At 43.0% G+C, this 25,184-nt stretch overlaps 3 protein-coding genes across 4 annotated transcripts; all 3 read right to left on the minus strand.

Moving 5' to 3' along the window:
• Positions 1-4,979: 4,979 nt before the first annotated feature.
• Positions 4,980-6,159, minus strand: LOC9269133 (dirigent protein 2). Its single transcript, XM_066310016.1, has 2 exons — positions 5,867-6,159; positions 4,980-5,583 (listed from the first exon to the last, which is right to left on the minus strand). The coding sequence occupies exons 1-2, from the start codon at positions 6,022-6,024 to the stop codon at positions 5,232-5,234; spliced, it is 510 nt and encodes a 169-aa protein (XP_066166113.1). The 5' UTR covers positions 6,025-6,159; the 3' UTR covers positions 4,980-5,231.
• Positions 6,160-6,613: 454 nt separating this feature from the next.
• KIN14I (kinesin-like protein KIN-14I) lies at positions 6,614-16,723 on the minus strand. The gene is given in 23 exon segments (NM_001402453.1): positions 6,614-7,220; positions 7,328-7,599; positions 8,233-8,430; positions 8,914-9,009; positions 9,140-9,322; positions 9,419-9,621; positions 9,709-9,835; positions 9,920-10,114; positions 10,222-10,362; positions 10,491-10,634; positions 10,698-10,862; positions 11,598-11,798; positions 11,871-12,017; positions 12,097-12,249; positions 12,553-12,655; positions 12,776-12,891; positions 12,990-13,171; positions 13,264-13,363; positions 14,022-14,349; positions 14,427-14,656; positions 14,801-14,932; positions 15,609-15,681; positions 16,096-16,723. Coding segments are annotated over 23 exon segments (3,747 nt in total). The 5' UTR covers positions 16,161-16,723; the 3' UTR covers positions 6,614-7,027.
• Positions 16,724-20,936: 4,213 nt separating this feature from the next.
• LOC4337323 (N-acylphosphatidylethanolamine synthase) lies at positions 20,937-24,778 on the minus strand. 2 transcript variants are annotated; one of them, XR_001545001.3, is made up of 5 exons: positions 24,481-24,778; positions 23,164-23,291; positions 22,238-22,323; positions 21,983-22,101; positions 20,937-21,543 (listed from the first exon to the last, which is right to left on the minus strand). XR_001545001.3 is itself a non-coding variant. In XM_015778441.3 (5 exons), the coding sequence occupies exons 1-5, from the start codon at positions 24,729-24,731 to the stop codon at positions 21,256-21,258; spliced, it is 891 nt and encodes a 296-aa protein (XP_015633927.1). In that variant the 5' UTR covers positions 24,732-24,778; the 3' UTR covers positions 20,937-21,255. The 2 variants fall into 2 exon arrangements, 1 of the variants encoding a protein (XP_015633927.1); XM_015778441.3 differs by having other exon boundaries at positions 21,983-22,120.
• Positions 24,779-25,184: the final 406 nt, after the last annotated feature.

Below are 25,184 nucleotides of genomic sequence, written 5' to 3' on the forward strand. Positions count from 1 at the left end.
ATCGACAATTTCGAATAATCTCCGAGTAGTCGTGATGCGCCTCGTTGTCAACTCCTGAGTAGTGTAGCGATCTCTGACACCGGATTTGAAAGCGCGAATTACAGAAGCATCGGTGATCTCAGGGATTGTGTTTCTGCACTCGTTAAAGTGCCGAACATAATCCCTCAAGGATTCGCCCGGGTTCTGTGTCAACGCATGTAGGTCGTCTTCGATCGCGTGGCGCTTGTAAGTTCCTTGGAAGTTGGCTACGAACTGCTGCCATAAGTTTGCCTATGAAGAGATCGAGTAGGGGGGAGATGCATCAACCATGAACGTGCAGAGCCTTTCAGTGCGTTGGCAAGTAATTCGCCAACGCGTTGTCGTCCGCTCCGGCGGCGTAGAGTACCGTGGAGTAAACCTGAAGGAACTCTTCCGGGTCAGTGCTCCCATCATATTTCTCTATTGCTACAGGTCGGAATCTTTCAGGCCATCGGACATCCCGAAGTGAACGACCGAAAGATCTACACCCAGCGCTAGGGGCGGTGAGTTGTCGGCGATCATACGTTCTTCGTGGATGTCTATCTGATGATGAAGATGACGAGGATGATGATGATGACGATGGGTCGCTTGTTTCCGGCGTACGATTATGGGGACGTCGGCCGGGTTCTCGAGAATCCTGTCGTCATCTCCCGCTGTTGTCTCGGCGCCGATCTCCATCATCGTCGTCATTATTGCGGCGTCCTCGACCAGTATCGCCCAGCACCCGCCGTTCGCGATCGTCGTGATCGTGGCGGTTGTGGCGGTTATCACGGTCTCGGTCTTCGCTTGAACGGCCTCCTCGATCTTCGTTATTGTGACGCCGTGAAGAAATATGACACCGGGAATGGTTCTCGTTATCTCGTGTGCGTCGCGCCTCTCGACGGCCATTCAGGTGATCTCGGAGATCACCGGTGCCGCGAGGTGGAGGGGTGGCTCGATGAGGCGATTCCCGCTGTTCAGGGTTTTCACCATTAGCATCGCCAGTTGGTGGCTGTTCCGGGTGCGCTGCAGCAGCGGTCTCTTCGAACGCATTGCTGAGGTTGGTCACTGATTCCCGTAGTCGTTTTGTCCAACGTGCGAGATCGTCGTTCAGAACGTGATCGTAGGGGGTTTCCCTCAGTATTGCGTTGACGGCTCTGATGAGCTGGGCCGGAGTAGTCACTTGATTCTCCGCTTCCGCACCGGTGCGCGCTGACGTGCCGACATCGTCGATAGCCAATACCTCACGCGGCGTACTCATTGTCGATGATCCATAGTCTTCGAGTAGGTGCAAGACTGATGGTTCATGGGGATCGATGTCGATTATCCCAACAAATCGATCTGAAATCGGCATCGCTCATTGTTCCTTGTCCTCATCCCTGATGGGGATGCGTGACTGCTGGACCTTAGGAGGTGGCGTCTTCATGGCGCTGAGAAAGACCTTGCAGCTCGAGAGATCGTGATTCTTTGTCTTGTGAATAGGACAATAGACATCACGAGTTGGAGAGGTACGCTGAATTCCACGCTCTTTACAGGCACGAATTTCAGCATGGACGTTGAGAAAGACCCAGCATGCTTGCAGGGTGTGTTTCCTGGTTTTGTGGATAAGACACCAGGACCTTGTCACCTCGGAAGTAATCCTTGTCGGCTCGTGATTCCTGTCGGGAAGACAAGGCTTGGCCGCACTAGGATCCTTCTCGGGTTCGGACGTCGTCGACGTTCCGATCTCCGCTTCGGCGGGTAGATCCTTCGACATGGAGTCGCCCCGGGTTGTAGCCACTGCGTTCTCATTTTCGGTCATTGGCGGACCAGCTGAGATCGGCATAGTGGTATAAACCGGAAAGACGATTTCGCCGACTTGAGTCCACACCAGTGTTGTTGAAGTAGGAACTCCTTAGTTGAGGTTGGTGTTGACGCTGTTGTCGACGAAGCTGGATGTCATAGTAGTAGAACCTTGAGCACCAAGTCCCCCTACCTGGCGCGCCACTGTCGACGGGGGATACCCGTAGACCGGATATAGAGGGTATTGGGGTACGCTGGTACAAGGATCTACGTAATACGACATCAAGCAGGCATAAAACAAAGATTATACTGGTTCAAGCCCCTTGGTAGGTAATAGCCCTAATCCAGTTGATATGAGATTATATGATGGAAACCACAGATTACAAAGGGAATAGTGGAACTCGATGGTACCGACGAGATCGTAATCGAGTTGATCCGATTAAATCTCCGACGACTTGGCTCCGATAAGCTCCGGCTTCGTAGGCTATGGTGGATGTGTTGGCTCTGAGATTCGATGCCTTAGGTCCTTCCGAGGGGTCCCTTTTATATCGCAGGTCAACTGTCTCCAAGTAGGACTCGGAGAAGCCGGACCGAACACGACACAATGATGACTCAGTTCTGACCGAATAGGACTCCTTCCATCTGTGAACTCCATGATGAATTTCCTTAACGTATGCCGAGCACGTCCGTATACTCGTGAGCATACCATATCGATACGTGACGTATATCGAAGGGTAGAGGGTATACCTTACCCGTAACCCTGACAAACATAATATCAAATATATTGAAGGTTAGATTTAATAAAATTATTTTTTTATAAGAGTTGTTATATTTTTATATAAAGTAGCACGGTGGTCCACGCAAATTATGTTGCTAACACCGTTATATTTTCACATAAATAACATATACATTTTCACATTTTATTATTAAATTATATTAAAATGGAAACATAATTTTAAATTATATTCTAACTTATCAAACTAACCAATATGCAATTTTCATATTGTAGTATAGACACGTGGTAGTTTGACTTAGACTAAATTTACTGCGTCTTATGAGAGGGGGTAGCTAGCTAGCATTGTTTGCAAGCTTAATTTGGTTGGCTCGATTAGGAAACCCGAGCATATATTCCATTCAGTATGCTACCCTTCAGACGTAGGGCCTGTCTGCTTTATTCATATCCATCTATCCTAATAGTCTCGAATAGATCAGTGTCGAAGCTAAAATTATTTTTAACATGAGTGGAGCCAACTAGTTAGGTAATGACTATAGAAAAAAACAACATAACAGTGTTGGTTGCCTCTGTTCCAAGCTTTTCTATGCGGGTCGTTGTGGAACTTATATTGATGCTCTAATATTCTGACCAAGCCGTGTTCTCTCTAAAATTTTTAGAATATAAGGATGGGAACTAATATGTAATAACAATTATTTTCCTCTTCGTGCTAGAAGAATTGAAGTTTGACTAAATTGAAGAATTGAAGAGCATAGAAATTAGATCTCTGTGTTCGAAAAAAAAATGTTCTCACCGGAATAACCCAACAAAATATCTACCTTGTAATATCGTAAGCAATATGTACTGTGGCGTCCCGGAATAATTGATGGAGAAAAAAAACATAAATTTTTTACACCGCACGAAATCACTTTTGGGGAAACACACTCTATAAATATGATTATTTGTCATGGGACACTCCATCCATTAAATTAATATTTTCGTGCTGACTAGACGAGAAGAGGCCCACTTTTTTACGCTCCTTGACCAAATTACCCCTCCTTTCTCCTTCTCTTCCTCTCTTCTTCCTTATCTCTTCCCCCCCCCCCCCCCCCCCCCTCTCTCCTTCCTTATCTCTTTTCCCTGTGGGCAGCGTGGTGGGCGGCGTCGACCGACGCCTGTGCCCGGAGCGTGCGCGGCTTGGCGGCATTGGCGGCGGCGCCCGGAGCATGTGCGGCCTGCTCGGCGATGGCGGCGCCGTCCGGATGCGCACGGCCTGCTCGGCGGCGGCGGTGGCGAAGCTCCTGCAGGGCCGGAGGTGGAGGCGTGGCTCTCCTCCATGCCGCTGGGCAAGGCCGAGCTGGTCGCGTGCAGCCTGCCAGCAGCTTGCTGTAGTGGACGCCAGTTACAAATTGGCTCCAAATCCAAAAGGCTCAGGGCGTCCCATTCCGAGCACGCGGAGAGTGGCTTGCAACGGATAATCAATCCTAAATTTCTAATCCCAAGTTGATCTGTTCTTTTTACTATTTAGAGCAGGTACAATAGCAGGCTATAAGCCAACTGCAAATATATTTTAAGTGGATAAATAAGGAGAGAGAAGAGTAGCGGACTACAGATTTATAGCCAGCTGTAGCACAGACTCCAAGACGCAGTGTGTGTATGACAGGTTGGACCAGGTATTAATAGTGTAGTATGTAACTATTGTATGAATAAGCTATGGCTATAGATGAATTAGAGCTAGTAGTTGGCTATACTATTAAACTTGCTCTTAGATGCATGTTTGAATATCAAAGACGTTTGTCTAGCTTGCATGTACAAAGTCCTAATCATGCCGCCGAGCAGGCCGCGCGTGCTCCGGGCGCCGCCACCGCCGCCGAGCTTGTCTTCTACCGTGACCACTTGTCCGCAGAGGCCATGTGCCTGCAAAAGATTCGACACCATTGCCAGCCACGCCGCGATGCCTCAGCAGCCAACCCTGCCGCGTTCTTGCCGCAAAGTGCCGCAAAGCGCGCTTATGGGAGCATCTCGACAACCACAGCACTCACCGGTCAGCCAACATGCCGACAACCTCACCGGAGAAGAGAGAAAGGAGGGAGAGAGAGGAAGAGAAAGATAAAGGAGGAGCAATTTGGTCAAATCATGTAAAAAAGTGGATCCCCTCTCATCCAGTCAGCATGAAAATATTAATTTAATGGATGGAGTGTTCCCTAGCAAATAACCACATTTACATAGTGTGTCTCACAAAAGTCACTTCGTGCAGTGTCCTACAGCTAAAACCACGAAGTCGTGATGTCTTATAGCAAAATTTGCCAAAAAATAACGCTAGAATTAGCAAGCTGTTGGCACATCAGCCTCAAGATGACCGATGACTGTTGGGCTTGTGGGCTAATTGTGCTAGGCGTGCAGCACTAGCAGCAACCTTGGGCTTTGGCCCATCCAACGAGTACGAGAGCAAGCAGCAGCAGCAGTTTGCAAGTCTGTAGGGAAAGAATGATCCTACCTCGAGAATTTGAGGCGAAATGTTATTTATAAGGATGCTTTGCCCTGAGCAATTATAACACCGAGTTTATTTTTACATGAGTGTGTCAGTACAGCGTAGGAGTGGTGAATTGGGCCTATGAGACGATGGGTCGGAAAAGAATTCTCCGAACCCCAGTATTCGTCACGATCGCCGTGCATACATATGTTCAACCGAACACCAAAGCAAGCACTGCACGATATATAACACACCACGGAGTAGTATTCAATGGTCGAGGGTGAAGTACATGTCGAAGACGACGACGATGGCGGTGTCCGTGGAGCTGAGAAGCTTGCTGGTCATGTACCCGCGCGCGAACCGGAGCTTGCCCGTGCCGCCGACGATGCTCCGCTCCGACGGGCCCGTCGTGATGAAGTGGCCCTGCGTGGCCAGCGTGCTGCCGCTGTACGCGCCGTAGTCGGAGAAGACGAAGTTGATGGCCGTGAGGCCGCCCGTCTCGTCCAGCGACGCGTGCACCGCGAGGCCGTGCGCCCTCCCGATCAGCCGCGACGCCGGGTCCGGCCCCTCCCGCAGCGCGTTGTCCAACACGTTCACGTCGCCGAACGTCGACGAGTTCCTGCAGTACATGTTGTACGTACGCCATCACGCAGGTGGTACATACTCTAATTAAGAGCTATTCAGATTATAGCCAAAATAACCCTTACAAATGTCAAAATTTTAACAAGCTTATAATATTATTAAAATTTTAACATGATCTTTTATGTATTTAGTAAAATTTGACAACAAACTAAATACAGGTACTTTTTAACAATTTTATAAAAAAAAAGATACGGTTGAAAATAGCATTAATCTGAACACGCCCTAATTAAGCTTCCATGGACTCATGGTCAGGTACGTACCGGTGAAGGCTGGCGACGTTGACGACGGTGGCGTTGGGCGTGCCGGCGTCGACCTCGTGGAAGTAGAAGTGGAGATGGGTCAGCTCCGCGTCCACGACGCTGCAGACGATGATCGGCAGGAGGCAGAGGACAAGGAGAGGAAACCGAGCAGCGGCCATGGAGTGAGCTAATTATCTCCTCGATCTGTGCGTGGTGTCAGTGATTGCTGAGCCAATTTTATGGTGAGGAAATAGGAATAAGAGGCTGTGTGGTCTATTACATTGTACTCACAAAAATGACCCTTCGATGCGCCTCGTCTTGTTTGGTTGCGTGACTTCCGCACCTCGCGCGAGAGGAACTAGTGTATTCTTCCGCTGCCAAACGTTGGATAGTCCCAATCTGATGTAGCCGCAAGGTTGTTGCATGGAACAGTTGTACTTTATTTATTTCAAGTAACACGCATCTTATTTAGAATAAGACGCCTGTGTTCGTTAGTGATAGTTTGGAAATTTTTTCCCTCCGTATGAAAACTAGATAGTTCATTAGCACATTTATAATTAAGTTTAAAGAATTTAAAAATAGATTAATATAATGTTTTACAACCTTTTTATATATTTCTTTTAAAAAAAGTATTGTTTAGCAATTCAAAAAAACATACTATAAACGAGAGCAGAAGCTGAGAAATGAGTTCAGAACGCAGAGGCTAGCTCACGTAATTTCTACTATATCCTAGGTCAACTTGAAAGGATTGATGTCACACTAATAATTAGCAACTGATAGGAACATTTTATCGAACGATAACGTGGAAATCACCATCCGCTAGTCCATCTGATGCCACAAACATTTGCTACACTGCTATAGAAGTGAGCAGAAGCAGTAGTCGTGGCACACCAATGTTCAGGGGACAAAAAGGAGCTTAGTTCTAATAACTCTTCCACCATCTGATTCTCCTATGAATGTGTGCTACGGTTCCCTTTGTACAAGAGGCATCATTGCCATAATATAATCTGTTACTATACAATTGGTGTACAACATTGTTAGGTCATACCGGAAGGTTCTGTTAGCGGGTGATTGGTGAACACGTCGGCGTCGGCGAGTCGAAAATGATCATCAACATCAGTCACCTCTGCAGACGGTGCAAGGATGCAACCAGGGGCATAGAATTCTGATGGTACCTTGTTCTCAGCTAGTCAAGCGATTATCTGCTTTCTCCTTTGGTGTCCTCTCTTCCTGTATTTCCTCCAGGTCGTCGTCTTCACTACGCTTGCCAGCTTGCTCCTTCCAATAAGCAATTAACTTCTTCAACCTCATGATTTCCTTTGGGGCAACATGCTTGCTCGTATCATTGACAATGCAACGCACTCGTGAAGCATACCTGCAAGATGGAGGAAAAAAAATGCCAGTCAATACTCAACAGGTGTACACGAGCACCAGGGGCATAACACAAAAAGACTTGTATACTGGAGCAATAGAAATTCATACATGAGTGAATTGTAAGTCTCCTCCAGGTTGGACTCTGCTGGTGAGACATTCACAAACATCAAGGTTTTCGCATTGCCTCCAAGAGAATCACTCATCAGCATTGTCAACTTATGGTTCCGATAAGGTATATGTTGTCCATCAGAAGATAAAGCCCCAATCACATCAGCCAATGCAGAAAGAGACTTATTGATGCTTTGAGCTTCTTTCAGTTGTTTTCCTGCTGAGCCGGACTTTTTCACCCTCTCAGAACCAGCAAGGTCCACGAAACTTAGCTGTTCACACGGAAAATTTTGACAGCTTAGAATAGCATCTCACAGCCTAGCTTAACATATAGTGTGTTCTGTGCAGAGTTTATTTATTCTTAATTAATTATAGCAAATAAACAACACAAGAAAAATAAAACTTAGAACATAGTTTGATGTAGATGCCTAAATCAAATATGCAAGTGCTACAGCAATGCGTCGGTTTTATGAAATATATATTCCGACAAGCATTCTGCGATAGATACTCCCAGTCAAAACTCAAAACAAAAGGCTGTCAAATTACGAAAATAACTAGATGCAAAGAGTTATTATGGGCAAACAAGTGTCATACATAAGAAGGCAAAACTTATCAACTTGAGGTAAGGTATGGTAATCAATCTTCATAATACGTCCACTGAAATATGGACATATATGGTAGATGTTTAGTTTGATATCTGAGGAACGTACCATGCAAAGGTATATGTAAATAGGTATTTTGTAAAAGCGGCAAATTTAAACAATATACAGGTAAGTGATAGAGACGGTTAAATGGAGACAATAAGAATACTCAAATATAGTTTTTTTATAAAAAAAATTGTGAAACAAATTGGTTATGCGACACAGCAAGGCTAGCATGAGGTTTCCAGTTACAACCCACCATACCTTTCCTCTTGCATAAGATTGAGTCTGGAGGTTGGTACTTTCAATAATGATTGAAAGAATTAAATGAGACCTTGAGCTCTCAACATTCATATTTGTTCCAGCGGTGTGTCTTCTCTCGGAACCTCTTAAAATTATAGCCCTCAGTTCTTCAAAACTTGAAATGTTCACAACTGTCACATTTTCAACAGTAACAACCCCCTAAAAGGAAAATTATAAATTAATTAGCTCTATAAAACTGTAAAATAGCAACAATTCATGAGCAATTAAAGATATACACATTTTAATAGAGGGAAGTCCTGAAGGAAATTTGCATTGGTCAGAGGTTTGTCTCTACTCCCTGGCCACTATTACCCTCAAACTGTAGCTATTTGTGTTATGTAGTTCAATTATGGAGGTACAGGAACACAGATGAATGTTACCGATGCATCGTCTTTTACCTAAAAGGTGCTAAAATTGATTGCCTAAACTTGCAACAACAAATGTAAACCAAATTAGCGAAAATTATATTATCTTGCTTGAAATGAGCAAACATTAATTTTATGACAGTACAGGATGTTACTTTTGAGGCACAAAATATAGTCAAATGGGAACATAACTTGTTCTTCTAATCAACAGACTTCAACAAAAGCAGACAACGTGTGAAGCAAGAACAAAGAAGGTTAACATGTCTTGGTCCTATACCTTGGAATCCTTTTTTATTTCCAATTTTTGGTGTGTTGCGTTTTTGGCCAACAACAGGTCCACAAGATTATCCTGATAAAGCTCAACCATATATGCCTGCGTATCATATGAAAGTCAAAATAAATCACTTTGTTAATAGTACAACTGTTGTTTACATAGGCCAAATAAATAGGTATCATCCAATGCATATAAATGTATTTAAGGATGCACACGAAAAAATTGTTACCTTCAAAGAAAATGAATATTTGTGACCATCACGCTTTATCACCCTAAAAAGTTCAGAGGTAGCCCTTGGGGTAAGACCAGGATTGTTTTCAGATCCATAAATTGTAAAAGTTTTTCCAGAACCAGTTTGCCCATAAGCAAATATACAAACATTATATCCATCAACGGCCGATTGAACTAGATACTGCATCACAAAATTCATGATAAACACATGGAGTCCAATTGCAAATAATCTAATGAGCACATGTATGTTAAAAAGAAGTGTTAAAAAAAAGGTCACCTTCGTGTCCTCAAATACTTCTTCTTGGGTAGTGTTAGCATCAAAAACACGGTCATATATATGTTGTTTTGACTTGTCATCTTTCCATGGATGTGCAACTGTAAACTCATCAGGGCTGCAAACAATATTCTTGTCCTTTTCAATGAGCTCCTTATCATTTAGAGGACGCAGACGACAAAAAACTCTTATTTTTCCCTTCATATCTGTGAGCAATTATGATTCAATTAGAAACCAAGATATCATAAAATACTATAAGAACTAAAGAAAAGTAACTTCTATTTCTAGCATACCTTCAATTGTGTTATAATAACGCTTTCTCAGAACCTGCTCTTGCTTATAAAGATTTTCAAGCTCAATCAATTGTGCTCCTTGCCTTTTAAGAATCTCAGCAGTCTGTTGGTTTTTTCTGTCCACATCCTGAAATACGAAAAATAGAATTTTACAAATTTCTGAAGGTCCTATAAGAATATTGAATGTACTTGTCATATATCTTGTACGTACCGCTTTGAACTCTCGTAACTCGTCAAGTTCTTTGAGACTGTTTTGCAATGTATCCACCTCAGCATTTCTTAAGGCAAGAGTCGATTCAGTAACATTCAGGGAACGTGTTCTGCTTTCCAGTTTTTGCTCCAATTCAGCAATACGAGATTTCAGCTTGCAACATTCATCCTCATAAACTCTTTCCATATTACTTTTCTGTATAGTTGAAGAAACCATATATACTCAAAAATATGAAACAAAAAAAACTATGCAATGCTCACAGTGAACTATAATTAGGGGATCCAGGATAAGCAAAAGAAAACCTCTTCACTTTTTGCTCTTTCAAGCCTTTGAACCTTCTGGTCAAGCAGATTATTTTCCATTGTTAATTTCTTTGATAATTCCTTGGATGCATCAAGCTCCTTCTTACAGGATTTTAACTCCTCCTCAAGCTTTGCTAACATCTGTTCAGAACCCCCAAAAGGTCAAATGTATAATAACAATTTGCAAACCTAGGGTTGGCTACAAAAGATACGAGCAAATCATTTAAGACAAAACACAGCCTTAGAGATATCTAATTGTTCTAAGGTACCTCAATGCTATTATTGACAGTGCCTACAGTTGGGAGAGTATCTCTCTCAAAATGATTTCCTGATACTCCTGTTCTATTACTGCTTTCTTGGCCCTGACCACTTTTTAATCTGGTCTCCAGTCTAGTTTTCTCCATCAGTGAAGCCTGATAAAATTGCAAGTTAGATTATACAAAATATTTAACCAAGCTGACAGTTTATCGCCATACCTGCAAAGAGGAGTCCTTTTCATCACAAAGGGATTTTAGTTTATCAAGATCATTTGTTACTTCTTTAATGCTTTGCCGTTCAGATTGCAAGGTATCCCTCAGACCTTCTAATTCTTTTTGCATATCTCTTTCTTGTTTTGTCTTCTTCTGTAACTCCTCATTCAACTATAAAAAAAAAAAAGACAACCAGTGACAAATGAGCTATGTAAGTAATGGTTTCTTCCATGCTAAATATACAATGCCATTATCTTCAATATGTTGCAACTTGCAAGACCGAAGTAGGATCTTAAAGATATACCTTACTGTTACTGAGACTTTTAGTATTTATGAGGCAAGGTATAGAGACCGTTTTAACTAAAAATGGCAGATGTACTCAAGCACTCCATGAATAGATGCTTAAAAGAAATATGGCGCTAAAAAAATCATGATTTTAAGCCATATTCTCTGTACAAAAATCCACCAATAACATGAGACAGAACTGCCTTTTAGACCTTTCGAGTTTGACCTACTAGTCTAGTTCATTGTCTACCATAAAAATGAGTGAAATTATAACATCTATTGAAATCCTTTGATATGCATGAATTCAGCTTTTCACCTAATATGTTCTTTTTATATGTGATGCTGCAAAAAAAAAAAACTAAGTAATATACCATTCACCTTCTTTTTATCTATCACAGAGGGTTATAAATTGGCATAGGCCAGGAAGCATTAATCAAATAACCGTTTGCAGACAATAATCCAATAACGATCAAATGATCTAGATATTGAATCTAAACTAGCACAGAAAATTACACTAGATCATACATTTCAGATAGAGGCAATAACAAGACAGTTCTCCCAAGATTATAAACTATAAGCAGTGTTCATTATCAATATTATTTTACGGCTAAAACCACTTACCAGATCTGCTTTCCTTTCAGATTCCTCAACTGCTTTTGACAGTTCTTGGACACGTTTCTCATATATTTCAATATTCGGTGGTTTATATGTTTGAGAAACATCGTTTTGAGAAACCGCGCTAGTAGCAGAGCGTGCTTTTGAATATCTGCGGAGCATCACATCATTGATATGCGTCTGAAGTGCTACACATATTTCCTCGCCCTAAATATCAGATGGTTATTTCACAGCCTACACATAGTATGAATTATTTCCTGGTAGAGATTTAAAACTAACCTGCTTAGTTTCAAACTGAAAGATATGAAGAACACCAGCGACTCTCATTTTAAAGAAAACAGCGGTATTGCTGCTCCCAAATTGCATGATATCTCTCAGTTCTGCAGAATGAAGATATTCCTTGGGAACCGGACGGAAAAAATGAACCTGCATTAACGCAGAAAAAGAAATTAGCTAAAACTGGCAGAAAACGTATAGCATTTCAACATGTGGTTAGGCATCAGACCCCTCGTTTGTTTATTCCCAGAATGATTCTTCCAGGTAAAAGTCCTATTGGATCATCAATCTTCCGGACACTGAAGAAAACTGAGTTCCCATATGGAAGAGTCCTTAAGATTCTGAGAAACTGTTGCCTTGCATCATCTTTTGACAGATGTTCCTGAATGCAACAATAAAGCACTTAGGTAATTGAGAAGTATCAAGCATATTTTGCATGTAAGTTCGAATTGAGAAATTTACTATTTCATCACAACTTACATTGAAATAATTCATTTGAGAGAATAATAAATTAATTTAGATTTGCAAAACCTCCCCTTTCTTACAACTAGAGGTTAGTCAATCATTGATATGATGGACGCAAGCCATGGAGTTGAATAGGAAAAGTATGTTACAAATTGAATAGACATAAAATAATTAGATCGAGTTTGTGTGGTATCATAAAGTTGTACAGATAGGTAAATACCATTAACTGATAGCGTGAGACAATGTCAAGCTCCCAGTCTCGCTTTGCTCTTGTAATTGCAACTTGTCTGGGTAGAAATCTCTCTAAAAGAGATATCCATTCACTAGGAAGACAAGAAAATTTCATGTCAATAAAACAAAAGGATGTATCTTATTGTTACAATCGCTGAGACTACATTCAAGAGTGCAATGGGAGATCAGGCAGGGCCTTACAAAATACTTACACACAAGACTCAGGATTGTCAACAAAGCCAATTTCGACCAATATTTGCAGAGCAGATAGCTGTGCAGCATCATCCCTACCTACTGGATAGTTTCCTAAAATATAATCATGTTGTAACTGCATAGCAATTATATTAGTCAGCACTTCCAAGGAAACAATATTACTTCTGTAACGTAAGAATTGGCAGCACTTCAATCAGCTGCCCAGGCCAGTACCTGGACATAAGATAGCTGAACAAACATTGGATCAGTTATAGCCTCATCGGACTCACGGAAGAGGCGTTTTTTAAATACAAGTTTGCAGTGTAAAATTTCTCCTTTGTTCCGATCCTTGGCTGCCTTGAATTCAGATAGGAGGTCACCAATATATTTGTTATCATCTAAACCAATGTACTCCTCTGTGTATGAAAAGTAAGGAAACAAAAGTGCTGTTAAAAACAACAGAAAGGGAGGAAAAGGTAGCCTTGTGACTTTGTACTGAAAGAAATACCATTGCCAACATCTGAAGACTTGGATCCATTAACAACCTTTCGGCATTCAAAAAGGCTGAAACTAGAATATACTGAAAGTTTGATAATGCCAGCAAGTTCCTGTCATTATAAAATGTTATGTTTCCTTAGATCTTACAACTTCAAATACACCGTACAGAAACAGTAAAAACTATACAAAAAGTTCTGATGAATAATACAATAGTGTTTCTGATATTCGAACCGAGTTGTGATGTTGGGAATCTCTGCTCTGTGGCAACCAGAAGCAAGACCTAAGTACCTAATAATTTGAAGTAGAACTATTTTTGTATGGAAACATTGAAAATATATTTTGGCATAAAACATGAAATCAATTAACTGTCCTCAGTCCCCATGCACATAAAAGAGATATATTCATAGTTTTTACTCCCTCCGTCCCATAATATAAGGGATTTTAGAGGGATATGACACATCCTAGGACAACGAATCTAGTCAGGAGCTTGTCTAGATTCGTTGTCCTACGATGTGTCACATCCCTCCAAAATCCCTTATATTATGGGATGGAGGGAGTACCTATTTAACAAGCCCATCAGTTGGCTAAAAATCATGCCATGCTCATATGGTTATTATTAAACTACCCGACCAATAATAGCTTAATCACATGAAAGTTGCACCCGTACCAACAAAATATTATATGTGTCTGACTGAATTATTCTGAAGAACTCAACAGCATTAGCATATATCAATTTCAAATCTACTTGCAGAGGAGAAATGTAAATACCTCAACAGCATCAGCAACAGTTGTTGCCATGTCATATGTGATCTCTTCAAAAGTTTCATCCAAGAAAAAAACAATTGTTGTAAGCTTACGGCTGGATAAAAGAGCCTCTATCTCCTCCCGTGCAGGAATTGTAACCCTAGGGCCTGCCTTAACTGAGCGTTTCAGTGCATTTAGTGTGTTAAGTGCTAGAACTCGAACATCAGAATCAGTTGTAGCGCCATGAGCAATGTAGTGAACATACTCAGACAAGTATGCTCCAATATCTTTGCTTGGTGGCATGGATGACGCACATAAATACATAAGCTCCCAAGCTCTTATTAACCAAGCCCTGTAAGTACAAATAATAACATTCATAAGATGGTTGTATCCCATCGAATTGCTATCCATGAGAAATCTGCTTCATACCTGTCGGGATTGTTACGTGTTTGTTTTGAAATCTGTGCAAAGAGCTCATCTCTCAGTTCAGAACGTTTCAAAGTATGCTTGTAAAGCTTTGCAACAAGTTCAATTCTTTCATCCAAACTTATTATTGCTGGGGAATCGATGCCCATGTACTTCAGTATGACATGGAATAACTTAATTGAACGGCTTACAAGGTCACTACTTATTTTTAGCAATGACGTTGGAATAGGATCCTGCAAAAATAGACCAAAGAAACTCTGAATAATAGAAGCATCGCCATTTTTATCATAATCTTATACTTTTGCAAAGGATTTGAAAACATAAACAAATTGCTCAAAATGCAACCTAACAGATAATGTGGGGATTGATGGCATCACCTTTTGGAAGCACAACATATCTTCCAAGGTGAACTTTTCACGAACATGTGGTCCCACAGATTTCTTCGAAAAAAAACCACGTTTTCCAGCTGAATGGATCTGTTTTTGCATTGCCTTCAGAAAGCCCTCTACCTGTCATATACTCATATTTCAGTACTACGATTAACATGGCAGTCATATTAATTCATTATGCATGCGTACTGACACTAATAATCGATTCTATTGAAATATTTCCATGCTCCTATTGAATCACTGCAGTCTACAGGTACTGAACGCAGGGACAAAATTTACAAATAAACACAGAACTCTAACGAACTAAGTTAAATCCAAGATTCAAGTATGATCCAGTTTACAACCAATGAGAAGATTGTGAGGAGCCTTTCCCAATTCTTCAGCCTGGTAAGTTTCCTACTTGCAAATACTAATGTTAAGGACAAAAGGACTAATGACAACGAGGTAGACAAGCCTATTTATTCAAGTTAGAATAGTGCAAAATGCATAGCTATATGAATACTTATCCTTTCTCTCAATATGTCACCATCCATTTATAGAGAAAACATCAATTCTTAGTTGTTACAGGATCTCGTCAAATTTATTGCATGGTGATAATTATGATGGGCATCTTCCGTCTCAAACAATCAACTGTTGCAATTGTTCAGCAAAACAATGCCTCAGCTCTAAAGTGTACGCTCTTGTAAACCACTAAAGGCACAACATGGTCATCAATCGTAATGTAAACAATTGAACATGGATGAGATATTGCTATCGCCATGGGATGTATCACACCATTGGGAATGCTAGCATATACCTGGAACCTATCAATAAGTGGAATTGCTCCAGCAAGTTCCGGAGGTATGGACATAGACAAAGTCGTCGGGGTACTGCAAAAACAGTAATGCAGAGAGTAAATAGGGATCCATTCTACCTCACAGAGCAAATAAAAATCGCATGTGAATGTGCACGGAACACAGCTTGGTAAATAGGGATCCAATGGCGAAGTTCAGAATAACAAAAAATTTGGTACCCGAAGCATTTAAGCAGTAGTAAGGTAGGCCAGGATTCAAGTACAACAAACACACCCAATTATAGCGACACTAATCCAAAATAAATGAGTAAATCCTTCTCTCAACCCAACTTTTCCTCTACTTTCCAGCAGCCTGGGAAACTTTTAGGTAATCATACACAATAGAAAATTCAAAACCTCAGACGAACAAAACTTATCCGAAATTTCAGCAGGAAATCAAAAATCGCTAAACCGACAGCAGAAACACCAGGAGGAGGAGACAAGCACTCACGGTGGCGCGAAGCTGTAGCCGTCGCTGTCGTACCCATCGCCGCCGCTGGCGCCGCCACCGTTCATGCTGGAGGTCGCCGAGCCATGCAGCGGCGTGGCGGCAGTAGCCGCGCCGTTGCTTCCACCGACGCCGCCGGCCGCCATCTCCCTTATCCACCCCGCTCCTCAGAGACGCAACCCCTCAACCTCAAGCCTCAACTCCCATCCACCACGCAGCAATCGCTACCAACCACCACCAGAACCCCCTGAACCCCCTGAACCCCGCCCCCGTTAGCCGGCGTGGAGCAGGCGAGCAGCGCGGCCCTCAGATCCAGCGACACCCAAAAAACGCAAGCAGAAGCACCAGCTCAGAGCTCCGCGCCCCTCCCCGCTCCGTGCAGCTCGACGAATGGACGCAGATCCCGCCAATGCAGGCCTCGAAAGTATAGACAGACAGCTACTCGCACGGCGTGTCGGGGTGTGGGGAGAGGACCGGGTCGCCGCCGCGTCCGCCCGCGGCCGGCAGGACGAGATCCAAGCCAAGGGGCGGCGCGGGGCGGTGCAGGAGGAGGAGGAGAGAGAGAGAGAGAGAGAGAGAGAGAGAGAGAGAGAGAGAGGAGAGAGAGAGAGAGAGAGGTGGGAGGGAGACAGGGAGAGGCGAGGGGCTCACGAGAGGGAGGAGTAGTGGTGGCGAGGACGAGGAGGCGGAGGCGGAGGATTAAAGAAATCACGCAGCAGCGCCAGCGAGGGAATTACTACTCGCTCTCGCTTCGATTTTGATTTTTCGGGGGGGAGGTGCGCTTGAGGAGAACAGTTTGCGTTGTTTTTTTAAAAAAAAAAAAAAAAAGAAGAAGCAAGGGGGGAGGTGTCCTGTTGGGCCCACTCTACAGTGATGACATGGCCGTCAAGCGTGAACCGCGCGATGAGCAACGTGACACACAGCATGCATCCTGACGTGAAGATTTTTACTTCTCGTACTCTAGTCCAGGCAGTAGATGAGTTGATTTTCATTTGCCTATTTGCAGCTTCACGTATTAGTATAAACATAGAGTCGTATCTGGTATGCAATGATATGCTAATGGTAATACTGGTAACTCTTTTTTTTTTGGATTTTATAGTACGTACTGAATCACGCAATTTATTTGTGCAATGAAGTGAAGCGTACTAAACCAAAATGCATTCATTTACCCCGCATGAGTTGGAATTGAACGAATCCCATGTCGGATGTCCCCCCCCCCCCCCCCCCCCGCGATTCCACGTGTAGCGATTATGGGTCCTACGGGAGAGCAAATAGGATATGACATCGCTTTCTGTCCCGTTCCTCCCATCTCAAATTCTTAATTTGTCCTGGCATTTTGCAAGCCTATATATTCCTTCAATATTGGGAATGTTGTTGCATCCAGCCTACTCCTCCTAGTATAACGGCAAACAAGAAAAAAAAACATTAAGTTTGGCAGAACGTGGTGTCCTCGAACTCGTTTTGCAGTAAAACCGAGAAACATCCGGTATACTACTATCGATTTTGCTGGCGCCGCTTGTGCAGTTGTGCTGATATAGTGGGTGTATAGATGGTAGTGAAAATAAATTTTATTAAATTTTAGCATTAACTAAATGTAAGTATTTTTTAACAACTTAAAAATAATGCTCCCTCCGTCTCAAAAATAACAACTTTTATCTCTCAGAATTTGTTTGAAAATATAACAACTTCTCCATCAACATTCTCTTCTCAACCAATCACAACCTTTCATCATTCACTTTTTCCACCTATCTCACTAATCATCTAATCATAACCTCCACCATTCATTTCTACATACTTTCTTAACAATTGTGTCTAACTCTTAACGATGGATGGAGTACAGGATTAAAAATAATGTCAATCTAACATCCCCGTAGAGCGCGAAGCAACTGGCCAGACTACTGTTCGCGTGGCCGTGCACCGCCACCTAACGACGGCATCTCGCGGCCCAACACGCGCGGCGGCAATAAGGGGAGAGACGACGAGCTAGCTAGCTAGCCGCACCGTGCACACGCGCGCCCGCAGCAGAAGCAGCAAAAAATTCCAATCAACCGAGCAGGCGGCGGTGTGGTTATACACGGTGGTGCGTGGGGTTTCCGCGGCGGCCACGGACCATGGCGAGCCGGCGAGACGGCGAGCGAGCTTGACGTGTACCTTTTGTCGATTTCTCACGAGTACGTACTGTACACGGTATCTGAGGCGAGAGATTAATTGCAACACAGAAAGGAGAGGGAGATCTCGTCCCCATTTTTATGCTAGTTTTACTTCGATCCGCCTTTGTTCGGGCCCCGGTTGGACGCAGCGTAGGCCTACCATGTGAGATGCCAGGGAGAGAAGTGAGAACACCAATGATGTATCATGAGTACGCACGTACGCTGATAACGAAAGAAATCGTGCAGCAAACGCTCGATGTGTAGTACATAGCATGACACTTGCTGAATGCTGATCCCCTGAAAGCGTAAGCTGGGATTAGTTCGGCATCATCTACGTCGCCGTCGACAGCTATTGTTTGTAGTGTGTCTAGCTTTTTTGTTGGTCGTAGTCTGGATATCAAAGTCAAGAAAGCTCAGGAATTCCCTTCAAGTTTTGCCAAAGGGTATTTAGTGGCTACGGCTAGATAGCTAGGACACTGCATCATGCATGTATATTTACTGACCGGTTGTTAGCTGGACAAGCCAACAGATAGCCAGCGACAATCGCACTACGAGTCTAGAATAATGCTACTGATTATCTGACTGTATCTATACATATCCAATTAAGCAGCTACTGTACTGATGTTTTATGAAGGAATGTACAGGTAACTAACCAAAGAGGGTCCATTAAACAATTCCTATGCTCCAAACGGATCTGTTCTTCACAGGGGTCACGAAGCCATTGCGGGATTGAAAACATCTCTCAGTTTTTATTGAAGAAAAAGGTCCAAATTTATTTGGAAAACTCGTGAAATTCGGACAAAATTTATCAAAAATTAAATTTTAGTTCGATTTTTTAAATCTAATTGGTTTAACAAGGGTTTGTACTAAAGCTATCTCAATTCTCAAAACTTCTTCTTCTTCTTTTTGGCAACCGAATGATGTGCATTTCTACGAACCATGTATGAGGTGAATAAAAGTCAGAGAATATAAACTATTCACTTCGTCTTATAATATAGCAATTTAAAAGTGGATGGGATATTTTATAGTACAATGAATCTGTACAGATTTTATTGTAGTATGAATTGTCTTATCATGGACGGAGAGAGTATAATACAGTTGAATCAACGAGGAGATCCCACCATCGTGTAAAGACTAAAATAAGTGTACCCCTCTTAATGTTTGGACAGCCTTTTCTCCTTTTTGGCTAAATACAATCGTTTTAATCTCTAGTAACAAGTTTTTTTTAAAAAAAAAAATTCTAACACACTGATGTGTAATCACGAAAGCCGATTATTGCTAATGAACTCGTACCATTACCACGAGGAAGGAACGCCCTGCTGACAGGACGGTTTGGTCTCGGGATGTACAAAAAAGACCCCGGTTGAATGTACATGTTCCAGCCCCGATTTTGCCACATCACGCATGGTTAAAGCAGGTACAATAGCAGGGTGGGATCAGGTATTAATAGTATAATAAGCAACTATTGTATAAATTGGTTATTACATTGTCTATAGATGATTTGAAGCTAGTAGTAGGCTGCACTATTGACCTTCCTCTTTAAACGTTGATAGTGTTGAAAATTTTGCACAGAATTAAAAGATGCGTGTGGGAATTAGCGCGGGGTCCGAATTAGCGGCTGAGCCGCTCTGGCAGCTATTGGACCCCTCAAGCTAGTCCCAGATGGAATGCACGTACGCACCGTCGCACCGTCCACTGCCGCACCAGACGGCCACGAAAACGACGCGGCGCTTGCTGTACGTTCAACGAGGGCGCCGACCCGGATCACCAAACTCGAAATGCACTTGCGTTGAGAGAGACACTGTCACGTACTACGCCGCGGGCCGCGGCGAGTAAAAAAGACGTGACCCCGCCCGCCTCGCGTATATGTAATGTACCGGTTTTCTATCTTGATTGCTCGCGTCGCACCCGGCAAACGCATCCAATCCAACCACCATCAACGTTTTTTTTTTCCAAGGACAAGGATCCGTGTCGGAGACGGAGGACGGCATTGAGTGGGCGTCACGTATTTCCGCGAGGCCTGAGCCGTGAACGAATGAATACGTCTCGGCTGAGGCTGAAGCCTCGAGTGCCTGGCTGCCTGCTCCTGCTGTTGCCCGTGGAGACAGCTGCTTCTGCCTATACAGAATAACAGAAAAATGACGGTTTCCACCATGGCTGGATGGCTGGCTGGCTGGCCGGCGGCATGTTGGGTCACTTTCGAAAAGAGGAAAAGAAAACAGCGAATGCGTACAGCAAACGGTGCTCGCCCGCACAGTTGTTGCGTCATGTGATCCAGTGGTCCGTGGGATTGCATTTTTCGTCCTCGATATACTAGTAGTACATACCTGTTATTCGTGCGGTTCAGCCGAATAATGTTCAGAAAAAGCCATCGCACATCGGGTCCGTCTGGGCTCGAACTTGTCCCTTCTGGATCTTTGGTCCTTGAGCCGGTAGTATCCAACAACCAACACCAACACTACTGGGATCTGGAAAGTAAAACGGTCATCCACAGGTTCAGAATAAAAAAGGGCACAGCTTGCAACACACTATGCAGAAGCACTACTACAGTCTATACTAACAGATCATGTGTGCGAGCCACGGTTTTGGGCCTTTTGGCACCTATCTTCTCTGGGGTGCAAAGAGGTTTTAAACCAAAGCTGCACATAGTGCCGGGGAAGACAGAAATAACAAACAAGCCAAGAATAGAACATCTAACAAGTTGAATAGGCGATGACTTTATTCATGCCTCGTAAACATGGCAAACCATTCCAAACAATAAAAAGAAAAGTAGGCGCTTGACAAATATTCTTGACCTACTGAAAAAGAAATGCCTCGTAATCTAACATGCTGAGTTCTATCTCTCACCGTCGTCTCAAATTTTCACCTCAACAGATGTAGCGTCCACTGCCTACTCTCAATCGTCTTTGCATCATCTGAAACTGTTCAATGAAGCTATATATTCTACCATTTCAAGAAGGTATTGTTCAAAAAAAGGAGGTGCCTCCTTGGATTGCAAGTAAACAGCCAAATATCAATGTTGCTTCAGGTCGAGAAGTCTCTTCCGCAATGTCTCCATAACTGATTGGATCTTATCTGATATCTTCTGGTAAAGCCATCTCTGAGCCGCTTCATCTAGTCCGTCTGGCATGATGCTTGGCCAACCCTTCCTTTCAAAAGATGAATCCTGAGGTACTGTTCTTGCTGCCTGCTTCAAGCTTGGCAGATCAAACTCCACTGGCTCTCCAACGATGATATGTATCTCCTTGTTCCAAAGAGGCACTGGCGGTCGACGCCCAAAAAATGATTTCTCTGGCATGACCTACAACCAAGTGGGGAATATATGGACAATATTCTATCAAAATTATCATAGTTTTTATCCGGAAAAAACAAATACAGATTCACAAGTTGCTTGGGTTCAGTTGAGGTTTCATCAATGGAGAGTAAGCAATCCTCCAATCCATATATCTTGGACCTAGTTGTAATTAAATAAAAAAAGACAAAATTTTAACCTATCAGATCACTTATCACACAACTTAGCTTCTTGCGTCAATTCTTCCCAATATTTTAATCTCATCCAATTGATTTGGGAATCAAACCCAAAATTCAGATGTTAAGTTCATCGAATAACAGAAGGATGGGCGGTACATCATGCAAAATTTTCATATTCCAGAAAGAGGAAGATAGCTTTTTATTTGGAAGCTGAAACTGCTACTGGCAAAAAATGTTGACATGCAGGAAATATATAGATTTATACAAACCTTTTCAAAGCCAGAATGCACAATAGGCAAAACAATTGGAGTTACTGGTGCTCGGACGATAAGACTGGCAGTTCCCCACTTCAGACGTCTGATTGGCTGATCATCTTGAGCTATTTTTCCTTCAGGGAATGAATGCAACTGTTTGAATATGTCATGACGAGATTTGAAATTAAATAAAGGCCAAAATTATGAGTAGAGATACAAGAACTGTCAATGATAGAATGGTCGGTGATAAAATGAAGAAAATGTGCATACCCAGTCTCCAGTGCTAAGCACTTCAAGGGCTTCAGTCATATGATCCTGATAAATTCCAGCACCTCGTGTGATCGGCACACATTTCCCTGTGCACACAATTATTTGTCAACAGCAGGATTGTCACATGATGCAGAGAATATTTATTAAGACAAAGATTGCCAAATTGTGATGTGCACAAAAACACCAATGTTGCACGAACTGAATTTCCCTAAAATGTAAGGTCAGGAGCAGCAAAAGAATAAAGAAGCTGAAAACAGAACAGAATATTTCAAATAGCAAATGAACTAGACACAACACATGTGTTAGACACGATAATATTGCTGTTGTGTTAGCACCAGCACAAATAGCACGGAAAGTACCAGAACATATCATTTGGTGGGAGATACTGAAAATCAGAGGGATAATTAAATGGTTAATGCCATCTATATGGCAAGTACAAGACGAATTAATACTATGCCCAGCAGTCCCATAGTTCAACAGGGAAATATTACCAACAGAGAATGGTTTGACAATCAATAACATATTCCAACAGGGGAGAATGTCAATTAAGGATGGTTGACAAATCAGTCACTTCATTCTAAAACATATAAATCTCCATTGCTAAACTTCAGAAAACCACTAAGAAAATGGTTCATATCTTTGAAATGAACTATGCGCTAGGGATCACACAGAATGGATGGCACCATTTGTTGTGTGGTCTGCCAGTGTTCGTTGCCTTTTCTTTTCATTTCATGCTGTAGCTGAACTTTGTCAATTCCAGAATCTAATTTAAGCGAAGATCAGGCAAAATGCCCAATTTTCTACAAGGTATTCTCTTATGGTTTACCATTCTGAGTTGTCATCAGTCAGCCAGTCAAATCAATGCAAAAAAAAAAAGAAGAAAAGAAGAAAGAAATAGGAATATAATGACGTATAAGAAGCCTCACCAAGTCGAAATATGTAAGACATGAACACATTCCTGAAGCAGATGTCCTCTGCTGTCAACACCCATCTTTGAAGTTTGGCATCTGTAGTTGGAAAACCCTTGAATCCCCACATAAGTGGGTCATCCATCCTGGTACAAACAAGTATAGAATAACCTCAAGGTTATTGAAATGGCCAACACAGACCAATTTTAAGCAGAGAACTGTACATCCAATTCATAACTATCCATCACTATTATTGTGGCACCGAGATGTTCCATACGTATATAAAAAGATAATTTGTCAACCGGACATGTAAATATTCATCTTCTGTTTGTTTCACATGCATTTTGTCGCAAAGAAAAATACAAAATGCAGTTTCCTTACAAATAAGTTGGCATAGAGAGGAATGATCCAACTAAACAAAGTTAGATGAAAAATGAGAGATCCAAATTCCATAAGTACAGTGTCAATCTAGTTACATGCTTAAGTCTAACTAAAATTTCAACAATTTAAATTGAAAACCAGTTATGTAACATGTTCCCTATTGGCATCATTGTGGGGCCAGGGCCAACACAGGTGACATGTGAAGATGCTAGAGCAGCCAAGGGTAGGCAGTTCCCTTTACCTTGCCCATCAAGTTAGTCCTTTGTCCGTTGGGATAAATTAGGAATACACTTAATCTCTAGTTGCACTCCGGCTCTATCTTTAGTTGTAACCCTACGTGTTATGGACAAAAGGCAAGCAAGAATTAATCCAATGTATCTTAATATCTCTTCTTATCGCTGCGCATTACCTTCCGAGCACCTTCTACTCTATCTCCCCAACAACGGTGATCTTCCCTATGATTGTGTTTTCTATTATGTTCTTGAGAAATGGTTACTCTCTCTGCACCTTTTGCTTTCTCCAACAAAAGCACCAGAGTGGCGAGGTCCAGGACTTCGCATTGTCATCTTTCACAGCTACAAACTTAGTCGAAATCTACCCCTAATCCACTAAAAAACTAATAGGGCTGCTTAAAAAAAACGTGAGCAAGGCTTCTCCAAGTTGTTTTGATCCACAAGGCAAGTATGACTAATTGACTATATATAACATGCTAGCACCAATTATGGAGTCAAATGTTATCAGGCTGTGATCCCATTTAGTTATCAGGCGGGTTACCCAAAAAAACCACTGAGATTTTGCGTACAGGAACCGGATCAGCGACAGATCAAGCGCAACTCAGCAACACGGAATCTCCAGTCTCTCTCCTCTCAGGTCTCACATCAACAAGGGGAAATAGCAATCGGACATGGGGGGTAACATATGACCAGGGAATGGGGATGTTAGGGAAAAACGTACGTTGACATGTGGTTGCTGACGGTGAGGAGCGGCGTGCCGGGGGGCCGCGAGGAGACGAGGCGGAGGAGGGCATCGGCGTTGTGGACGGTGGTGGTGTTGAGCAGCGACGCGTACGCCTTGGCGACCGCCCCGACGGCGGCGATCACCGCGGCGCGCGGGAATCCCCCGAGGTGCCCCGCGCGCCCCGCCCACCGCAGCGTCCGCGCCGCCGCCGCGGCTCCGCCCTCGGCGGCGGACGCCTCCATCTCCATCCCCCTCTCTCACGGTCTCACCCACTCTCTTCCCTTTCTCGACGCGCGTTCTTCCCAGCCTCCCTGTCCCTCTGGTTGGTAGGGACACTGTGACAGTGGGGCCACCCTGTCAGTTACTGAAGTCGCGTATTAGCGGTCGCTTTCTTTAATTTTTTTTTGGTAAATGTAAAATATGTATGGAAAAAACTCGCCTTCTTGACTTGGGCGATCCGGAGGCGGCGGCGGCGGCGAGTCGCCGGTGTTTCGCCGGCCACCGCGCACCGGACGCCGGCGAGCTCCTCCTCGTGCTGTGGGCCGCCCATGGTGAGAGGGGGATTATGGGCTGGACTAATGGTACGGATAACCATAGGCTTGTGGTAAGCAATAGATTCGGCCTGATCCATCGCGGCATGGGCTGCAGATTCCCAAGCGGCCGAAGCGGAATTCTTCTTGCAATCTGCGGGCCGTGTATTG

Source organism: Oryza sativa, chromosome 4 (genome assembly GCF_034140825.1).
Source record: "Oryza sativa Japonica Group chromosome 4, ASM3414082v1".
Classification (NCBI taxonomy): Eukaryota; Viridiplantae; Streptophyta; class Magnoliopsida; order Poales; family Poaceae; genus Oryza; species Oryza sativa.

Excerpts from the sequence above, each read along its gene's own strand:
- LOC9269133 (XM_066310016.1), bottom strand. The coding sequence starts at position 6,024 with ATGGCCGCTGCTCGGTTTCCTCTCCTTGTCCTCTGCCTCCTGCCGATC. Across the intron at positions 5,584-5,866 it reads AACGTCGCCAGCCTTCACCG|GAACTCGTCGACGTTCGGCG; the intron begins GTACGTACCTGA and ends CATGTACTGCAG.
- LOC4337323 (XM_015778441.3), bottom strand. The coding sequence starts at position 24,731 with ATGGAGATGGAGGCGTCCGCCGCCGAGGGCGGAGCCGCGGCGGCGGCG. Across the intron at positions 23,292-24,480 it reads GTCAGCAACCACATGTCAAC|GATGGATGACCCACTTATGT; the intron begins GTACGTTTTTCC and ends TGTTTGTACCAG. Across the intron at positions 22,121-22,237 it reads TGCTTAGCACTGGAGACTGG|TTGCATTCATTCCCTGAAGG; the intron begins GTATGCACATTT and ends ATATTCAAACAG.